General features: G+C 29.0%; 1 protein-coding gene across 1 annotated transcript; it reads right to left on the reverse strand.

The window, feature by feature from the left end:
- Positions 1-1,481: 1,481 nt before the first annotated feature.
- Positions 1,482-5,397, reverse strand: LOC113380812 (sarcoplasmic calcium-binding protein 1-like; the record flags this gene model as incomplete). The annotated part of the gene is made up of 5 exons (XM_026619890.1): positions 5,286-5,397; positions 4,786-4,952; positions 3,812-3,892; positions 3,182-3,334; positions 1,482-1,637 (listed from the first exon to the last, which is right to left on the reverse strand). Coding segments are annotated over exons 1-5 (669 nt in total), but the record flags the coding sequence as incomplete, so codon positions are not given.
- Positions 5,398-10,702: the final 5,305 nt, after the last annotated feature.

Here is a 10,702-nt window from a genome sequence, read left to right on the forward strand (position 1 = left end):
GGTGAAAAATCCATGTATCAAAAATATGAGACATCTATGAAAGAATAGTTGAGGTAGATGTGTTTTAGCGAAGTTTTCTTGGTTCGCGTCTTATGGTAATTTTATAAAAAATTGACATATGATGACACTACGGACTTTTGTTTTTGAAATTGAATGATTAGTAACTATTATAATCAAATATTATATAATAATAAAATGTATTTTCTAACTAGAGGTATATGGAAATGTGTCAAATCTAATTCCTTGAACTTATAGCTTTTAACAAATGTCAGATCTGCACGATCTAATTTGCATGAAAGTTGAAAAGGACTTTCTACATCACAAATCTTAAGAAAAAAGTAATTGAATAATATATTTAGAGTCGAAGGAGAAGTTAGTTTTTGCCAGAAAATCCGTTCTGATTCTACCATGAAAATTATAAAAAAACGTATTTAAGTCAAAGTTTAATCTGTCGTCAACGTTCTCTCAAAAATGGCACCGATTTCAATTTTTTTTGGTAAAATTCGATGAACACTCCTGTTTTCTCTTCGTAATTAGCAGATAATGTTTGGTTTACGCTTCAGACAAATTTGTGAACCCATTTCAAAAATTCAAAAACTGTTAGCGAGATATCAATTGGAATTGCATTAATTAATTTTAGGTAATTGGATTGGTCGGACCATTTCTTCATAATTAATTGTAGAATGATTTTTTACATTTTTGATAACTGTATGATGATAGAGTTTGTTATTAACAAACATCCTACATAATTGATTTAATTTTAGAAGTCAATCAAAGGAGTAATGAACCGTCAATAATTTAAAATCATATTCATTATTCAATTCATAATTTAAAAATTTTATCCTCACAATGAGGATATTTTATCATGATGAATTTAGTCGATTATTTACACATATGGGCAAAATTTTTGAATTTTGCCATAAGGCAAAATTCCACTTATACCTAGTAAAAGATTGGGAACCATTGAAAATTTAGAATATTTATAAAACTCTTATGCCTAAGAAAGTACTAATTTTAAGAAAATCAGGATTTTTGTATTTACCCTACACAACTATTCATATACAGAAGTATCTTAGAACTCAACGTCATACCGAAATGGGGTGTCGTCATTACCGGGATTGTCCTGAAAAACATTAAAAGAAATTATCTTACGTTGTTTAGATATTATGAGCTTTTAAGTGCAACCTGGAGGTTTCGTAAAATTGTTACCATTTTTTGGTTATTGTGGTTAATTTTTATTACTTTTGTGTTTATTTAAACTTTGGAACCGTAATAACATTTTAGAAATTCAGATACAATTGTCCTAAGTACTTTTTCTTCCTGACTAACATTTATTTATTGAGAACTTTTCAAAGTTCAAAACTGTATCCTACTTGAAATAGATTTTTTATTCTAAACAAATAATTAGCAATTAATCAAATGATTGTAATAAAACTCAAGTTTTATAACATAACAATTTTATTATTTTAATGTAGTTTTGCATTGATTTTGTTTTTGTTCTTGTCTTCCATAACTGGTATTGGGCCAAATAAATACACAGAACTGTTTTGGGCTTCATTTGAATAATCTCCAATGAATCTGGCATACAACTCTTGATAACGTGATAATGTTAGACCACCTCTTACTCTATCGGCATCCTGAAAATAAAAATAAAAAATAGTATCTATTAAATTAGTACATCTCATTAGTACATTTATACTTGTTCATCTATGATACATCTCTCAAATTATTTGTGGGCCAAATTGTTCGTCGCATTTTTTATGTAATGACAAGTTATAATGTTAAATGTAATGTTATATATATATATATATATGTTGTTATATATATTGTAATGTAAATGTCCCGTCATTATTATTAGTTATGTTGGTAATGGTGCTTTTCGCCCATCATCTCCATATATCCGCCATTTTTATGTTCATGTAAAACTATGTAAAATAAACTCTCTTTCCATGAAGATAGCGAAACGAGCAACACTAAAATAAATTGGTATATTTTGAAGGAATCATTTGTTACCTATTCGATAGGTTTAATACCTAAAATTTTATTGTGCAACTAGTCGACTATAATTGATGATTGTCAACGTTATCCATCAAAAAATAAATTTTTTTACTACATATTTTGTCAACTATCCACATATAAAGATATTTAGTAAATCTTTTGGATCAAAATGTACAATTTGACACTATAATAATTATATCCAGGTGTTGAAAAAACGCAGTCGCATTTTTTTCAAATTTTTTTTTTCCTTAATACATTTTTAACTAAATTTTCTAATTACCAAATTTTATAATTTTATAGTTACCATGGCCATGTGAATTTTTTTTTGATATCGTGTTAAATTCTTTGTATATAATTATGTTTTCTCTAGAATAAACAAATAAATTACAATCGCTGCTGTTTGTTAATATGAATACCAAGCATTCAAGATAAAATTAAGCATATTATTTTATAGGAAGTTATTGTAAACAACAAGTATGATGTAATATCGTTATCCTTAAAAATTTAGTTATATTAGTTATTGGAATAATTATTGATCAAATAGGTAATAAAAACCATTCATAAAAATAACAGTGTTAGAAAAACAACTATTCTGCGAAATGCACAAGATCGCTCCACCGTTTCGTCCTCCTTTATAACACAACACATGTTACCAATTACGTATTGTATCGTCGCCTAAATATAACTAAATTCTGAATGGACAGTCATAGAAAAGTTTTTCTATTTGAATCTTTGAAAACTACTGAATACTATCTCCAATTTTTGTTTGTTTGAAGGTAATCCATAATTAACACCAAGGATTGTGCTTTCAAATAAAAAAAGAAATTTGAGAAAATATTCAGTAGTTTTGTTCTATGCCATTTTCAAAAATAAAATTATTTGGCCGACCTTGAAATCTAAGACTTTTGTGAGTATTGAAATCGAGATCTTTGTGTTCATCTTATACACCTAGTAATATTATTTGTTTTGATAAAATTATACAATAGATTAAAATTACGTTAAGACATGGTTAAACTTGTTAAAAATTCATTAAAATAAATCGTAAAAATGATAAAATCATTTTAAAATGGTACGATTATAATTATTCGAGTATTCAGCGTTCCGATATTGCGTTTTTCTCTCTAATAAATATTACTCTAATATTTTTCTATAATTTACTAAATAAATACTGCAATTTGCTTACTTCTAGTAAGTTGTTATATGCTTCATCTATAGAATCTAATTCTAGAACAGGTATTCTTAAAACACAATCGTATCTAAACTCGTCAGCCGATATCACACCATCGCCATTCAGGTCAACTACTCGGAAATTGGACTCGATGAATGCCTTCATTGACTGAAAATAAAATAAATAAAATTATTAGTGATAAAAGCATATAAGATTAATAATTAAAATATTATTTTTAAAACCATAGTCATACTTGTCAAACATAATACAAAAATAGGTGAAATTCGTGACTTTTTTTAAAGAATATTCCATATTTTTCGAGTTTTAATAGCTGTAATTAATTCTTTCTCCAAAATTTTTTTTTCAACAATTTTTTCAAAAAAATTTTTTTACAAAAAATTTTGTCACCAAATTTTTTTTCGAAAGTATAGTTCATGGTTTTTCCCCCAAAAATTTTTTTCACAAAATGATCACCTAATGTTTGTAGGAAATACTTGTAATTCAAATTAATTCCTACAAACATAAGGTGAACATTTTGGGAAAAAAATTTGGGGAATTGAAAAACTCTGAAAATAATATACATTATACATAACAACATAGTTAATTCAAAAGCAATAATAGCAAACAATTATCTGTTATTATTACCTGTGGAAATTCTTCATAATGTTTACCAACACATGTGGCTTGTACTGCTTGTTTGAATTCTTCAACTGTTATAATACCATCCTATAAATATATATTTTTTTGCATTCTTTAGCAAATGAACTCAAGGTGAACTAATATGCACACCTTTTATATAATCCAAACTAAAATATTTATTCTTATGCATTAGTATAATAGAATATCAAGTTCAAGGAATGAATCATCATAAGACATGTTATACAAAAAATATTTAGGAACTATTCTTATAAGGATTATTAACAGAGTTTTTAACTATTAGTTATGTTATAAAAATTATTGAAGAAACATTTCTCAACATTGATAAAATTGATATAAATATAATAATTATTAAATATTGGCTATATGTTCTAATAACATTTTTTGTTAATGTTTTGCATTTCGCAATTCACAAATATTATTGACTGTGCAGGGTGTCTCAGAACTTAACTTAGGGGCAATAGTATTGACCATAACTGTCCTGCAAAAAATTTGAAAAAAATTATCTCACGTTATTTGGAAGTTATGAGCTTTTAAGAGCAACCTAAAGAGTTGTTGAAATTGTGACCAATTTTTGATTATTGTGGTTAATTTTAATTAATTTATCAACAATAACCGAAAAATGATGATATTTTTACCAAAGCCTTAGGTTGTACTCAAAAGCTCATATATTCCAAACAGTGTGATGTAATTTTTTTAGGACTAAGGTTAAGTCAATACTATCATTCCTTCGACTGAACGTTAAGTTCTTGGACACACTAAATATAGATTAAAATCAATTGTTGAATCAATTGTCATATTAAAGTGTCAAATGTAGTTAATCTATGATGATCTTCTTGATAAGATCAACATTCTAATTTTTTTACTGACGTGTATACTAAGGCAAACTACTCATTGACAATTGCCAACTGCCTGTCACTATTATCATTTTTTTCATATTAATGATTAGTATCATTTCTTACTTGGTTGAGATCCGCTATGTCGGCAATTTCTTCCCAAAGACTGAGCATCAGCCTCTGCTCATCCTGCAGGGAGGATAACGAGACCGAACCAAGACCTGCCCTGACCGTTGATCTCAGGGCAGTACACAGAAAATCGTCCCTGTTTAGATATCCGTTGTGGTCCACATCTGAAAAAAGAATAAATAATTTTTATATATTTTTCCTTCTTGATTAAAGACATTCAGCAATTGCAAAAATTATTCTTTGAGCTTGTGTGCTAATTGACATCACGTTTAAGGGTCTTCTCTAATTTATCATTGGACCTCTAATATTAGTTATATAGAGCTAATTGGTTGATTTTAAAGTCTTTTTATTTAGAAATTGTTTTTGTTAAGAAATTGGTATTTTTTTAAAATATTCTTGTTGGGACGTTATTCATAATTGGTCGTATACATTTGAGTGTTAATTAGTTCTTGGTCCTAGCGGTGGCGTAATCAGTTCAGACGTGGGCTAGCACAAACCATAGCCAAACCCGACATCTGGCAACTTTGATGGAAAATTTCTACTTGAGGTTAAAGATCTCAAATATAACGTCAAGTAAATATCGCCTCTTGTGGGTATAGTTTCATACATAATAAAAATGTTCACAAATACTTTAAGTATAGTGCTGTGTTGCATCCATTTAAAATTTACCTCTAATTATTATTATTCAGAGCTAATTAGTTTATTTTAAAGTCTTCTCATTTAAAAATTGGTTATTTTTTCAAGAAAAAAAAAAAAATTGGGATATGATTTGCAACCTGTTCTATACATTTGAGTGTTCATTAATTCTTGGTCCCAGCGGTAGCGTAATCAGTTCAGAGTGGGCTAGTACCAACTCTTACCAGGTTCGTCGGTTCGATCCCAGTAATAGCCAATCCAACATCAGGTAGCGTTGATGTCAAATTTCCACTTGAGGAATAGATCTTGAATATTACCTCAAGTGAAAATCGTTTCTCGTGGGTATAGCTTCATATACAATAAAAATGTCAACAAAACTTCGAATATAGTAAATTAGTCACAACTGGATTGGACAACTACTGGGTTACCATCCAATCAAAAAATAGTTATATAATCATTAAAATAAATACTGAATGTCATAGTGTGACGTTTATAATTAATAGTATAACAAAAAAAATTCTTGAATGGTACCAGTTACTGTTTTTTTGATCAGTGCGTGAACTGTGCAAGTGTTCAGATCGTTGTAGGTGATTTGTTTGTTGATATGGAACAAATATAGTGGATCTTAGTAAATGTTTATACAATTAACTTATAATAATAGGTTATTTATATAATTCATATTTGTTCAAATTAGATGTATTATCTTGAGGTTTGTTTTCGTCTAAAATCTGAATACCAATTATTAAGGAAACTTGAATATAAGTCGAAACAAACAATGTATTATGTATGTGGCTTAACGTTTATCGGAGGCCTTATGTTATATAAGAAAATTATTTATAAACGTTTCAACACTTGATTTAGGTATCATTTGAGCATCATTCAGAAAATCGTAACAGAAGAAAAAAATGTAATTTTTTTGCTAATAATATCATTTTTAATATTACTTTTTTGCTTTGTTTGCTAATAATAGGTTAAGTATAATTAATTTTCCAAAAAATTGTATGTTATAATTTTTATTTCTTTGTCATGGTTTGTTGTTTAATATTAATTAAAATTCATATAAAAGATGTTTTAATTTTTTGTATTTTGTTGCTCCTAATATGCTTTGCTGAGTGATTTATATCATATGTCGAAACTTTTAAATGAAGAATTATTAACATTATTGATGAAATGGCTGCTTTCTATATATCAAATGTGTAAATATAACGCACTTATTATGTTCATAAATATAGGTGCGTTTAAATAACAAATATATTAAATGAAAAGTTCTTATTTTCTACTTTCGAAAAAGTTTGATTATCATATTACATGCACTAAAGGTTCTAGCCATTTTTGTTCAAGCAAATTAAATACTAATAGTTTGCTTTATTTCAACCCGAGCTGTCGAACATCGTGCTAATAGTTCACAGATTTCAAAATATCCATAAATCTTTTTGAACAACATACCCGGTATCGATGCCAAAAGCAATAAATTTGTGCCGATACAAAAGATATTTAAAATCGTTCCTTGGCCATAGTTTATTTAGGAGGTGTTTGTTCTCTGGCCGACAATTCTAGGCAGTTTGGCATTAGAACGTCAGCGAGCCAACTCCTTCACCATGTTGATTTCTTCTTATTGTGTCTCTATTATTAACTTAACGATTGCAGAGCACAATTACGAATTGTTCGGGAAGTACTGATCTCAAAATATCAATTTATAAATATCAATCCGATAGACTGTAAGTCCGCGACTGGGTCTTTATTTTCGAAACTTTTTTAACTCGAAAATTTTCATTTTTGCTTTTTTTTGCGATTACTTTAACTTACTCTATGGAAAATTAAGAAACATTTTACTTGTATTGACGAAATGAATAGCTGGTAAAAGGCCCAGCGTCTCCGGAGGTCCAAAATGGCGGTCCGGCGGTCAAAAATGATCATTAGACATATGTACATTGTATTATCACATATTTTATAAAGATTATAATAATAAGTACAAATTTTGTGTACAATTATATGAGTACCGCTTTGACATTTCGACTCTAAATCAGCTAGATAGCACGATTGCTTTGAAAAAAGTTCAAAATGTTCAGAAAAATTCAAAGGATAAAAAAAAAATTTGAAATATAAAAAAAAATCTTATTTAATCTTATTGTATGGTATATTAGTAGAAATATTGTTACTTTGATTTAAATATTGTTATATTTGATAGAGAACATTAAAAAGAAACTTACTTAGTTCAGGGAATTGAATATATTTTCATTTCAATAAATTATTGGATTTCTTTTTCGGAGCGTAATACAAACTAGTTGGTTTGGTATTTTGCCTTGAGGCAAGTTACATGAACTTCCCGATATATTTAAATAATCGACTTAATCAAGAAAAAATAAATTAATTTATGAGTCATTAAATGTATTCCGAGTGGAATACCTCGAAGTATTTTTTAAAAGCAAATTTTCAAAAATTAATAATTTTTATATTTGAGCCAGTTTTTTGTAGGACTTTAATTGTTTAGTATGTTCATAAAGACCAAATACTCTATCGTTATACCAAGTAAATCGTCTAATTTTAATTTTAACAAATGTCAAAAAACTACTCATTTTCTCAAACTTTGATAAATTTTTATAAATAAACTACTTGTCGTAAGGCCGTAATATTTTAGTAAGTTCTATAAGACCATGATATATATCGCCAAAAAAGTTCCATAAAAATCGACTTAAATTTTTTTTTCAACAGTTAATTACAAGAAAACGGCTAGGTAGATTTTCACCTAAAACTAATCACTATCATTCCCAAATAATATCTTCCGAACAGTTTTTGATTTTTTTAAATCGATTCGGTAGTATGAGCTTAAATGTGGAGGAAACGTTTAACACTTTTTTCCAAATTACAAACGGCTCGGCCGATCGTCGCACAAAACTGAGAAACGATAATCCTCATCGAGATTCATCAAATGGTTTTTAAATTTCTGAAATCGGTTCAGGCGTTTTTGAGCAAACGTTGATGAAAGTTCTAATTTTGACAAATGCCAAAAAGACTATAATACTAATTTTTGCAAACTTTGACGAATTTTTAAAGGTAAACGAGTTGTCGTAGGGCCGTAATATTTTAGTATGATCTAGAAGACTATCTACCGTCAAAAAAATAATAATAATAATCGACGAAAAAAAATTGTTTAACACCTTATTACAAGAAAACGGCCCGGCCGATCTCTACCAAAAACTGAATCTTTCGAACGGTTTTTGAATTTTCAAAATCGATTCAGAATTGCGGGTTACAACGTAGACGAAAAATTATAAAGAAACGGCTTGGCCGATCGTCGCACAAAACTGACAAACAATAGTTCTCATCGAAATACATCGAATGGCTTTTAAATTAAAACACACACATACTTTTTCCAAATTTGGTCTCATTCGATTCAGAATGGCTTGAAACGTCGAGAAAACATAAAATTAGCGAATCGGATTTTTTGATGAAAACATAAATTTCTTCTTTGGGAAGTTAATAACAACAAAGCGATTGAATATAAATTTATACTATAATAAAAACATAGGACTCTATATTTTCAAACTCCAAATATCACTAATGGAGAATATATTTTAAAAATATATATAATTTTGTAAAAAACAATTAAACCTGGTCAATGCTTAGTAACCGTAGTTTTATGTGATCTAGATTGACATGGTATTGTTTTTATGTGACTTTTTTTCCACATAGAATATTAATCCTCATAAAAAATAAAAAAACATTAATCGGTATCAGTTATTTAATCAGTTCAAAGTTCATATACATTTGAAAATAAAGATGTCAGAAAAGAGGGATGCTCACTCCATGGATTATCAAGATCTTTGTGATGGACGTTTCGATGGAAATTTTATTCCACTGAGGGTTGCACCAGATATCATTAGGACTGATGCAAATAAAAATGATCCAAAGAAAAATGAAGAGGAGGATGAGATGGAATTCTGGCGATCTGTAGAAGGATCGCAAATATCTCCTCAGAAAAAGACAACATTGGCTTCTTCTCTTGAAAAAACACATGACCTTGTTGGAGAAACAATTTCTGAAGGAATCGAGAAAATGGTAATTAAACCTAATTTTAATTTAACTAAATCACTCGAGCGGCTCCAGCTCAATGCTCTTAATAGTACCAGAGGGGCTTTTAGAAAAAAAATTGATCAGAATGTTCCGACTGGCGTAAAGAAAGCTATGAGTTTAAAGGATTTAATGGAATCTGCCAAAAAAGGACCTATTAAGTTTGAAAAACTAAATCATCCTTTGGATACCATAGGTGATGTGCAGACTGATTTCAAGACCTTGGATGAATTGACGAGTTCTCACTTGAAAAACCCTGCCATGAGTAAGTTTCTTCTGCCAAATTTCAAATTAAATGAAACCTCAACCAGCAAGCAGAGTGTACCATCAGTACCCGATGACAATGTCTGGAACATCGATTTATCTACAGCATTGATAAAGAAACCAGTGAGAAAACGAAAAGTAAATAATCCAATTTCCAAGCATTTCTACCAGAATTCGCCCTTTTTTAAGCCACAGTTTTGGGACGATCCTAAGACTGTTAACGAAAAGAAAGAATGTTGCATGGATATTTCGCATATTTTGAATGCAGATTTGAAATCCATTAAGAAGAGATATTCAAGTTTTGGAAAAGTGTTGACTAGAAAGTACACCAGCGGTTACAAACCCAAAGTTGTGCACGAATATAAAACCGTGCATAAAATTGAATGTTTTAAGTTCGACACTCCTTCACCTGATGACATTGCGCGCAAGCTTCAGAAGAGATAAGAACTTATTGTTGTATGATTATCAACTTGAATTTATTAATTTGTCAGTTAAGTACAAGATAATGAATATACAAATAAAAAAGATTTTTTTTCTTTTTTATTATCACATGCTTCATTTATGCAATGCAATTAATGGATAATGTTATGAAATGATATAGGTAGTTAGTAGTAGGTCTAGGTATGGGTTGGGGGTCCAACCAAAATAGGACGTTTATTTTAAGGCGGCTATACTAATTTCAAAATTTTAAAAGCCATTTAATAAAACTAGTTAAATAGGAGAATTGGTTTTGTGCGATAATCGACTGAGTCGTTTTTCTATAATTAGCAAAGAAGTGCAACATTAATCACTTTTTGTTCACTTTTATGGATTTTTCTTTTCAAACTTCTGATTCCATGCTTCCTGGTTCTGTGCTTCGGCTTTTTTCGTTTTTTTTTCAGTTTCCAGTATCAGATTTTGAAAGTCTCCAGAAAGTTTTTGATAGTCTTTCTTAGAGTCAATA

This window comes from Ctenocephalides felis, unplaced genomic scaffold (assembly GCF_003426905.1).
Source record: "Ctenocephalides felis isolate EL2017-DRISC unplaced genomic scaffold, ASM342690v1 CF-g0.4_SCAFFOLD_02385, whole genome shotgun sequence".
Lineage (NCBI taxonomy): Eukaryota > Metazoa > Arthropoda > Insecta > Siphonaptera > Pulicidae > Ctenocephalides > Ctenocephalides felis.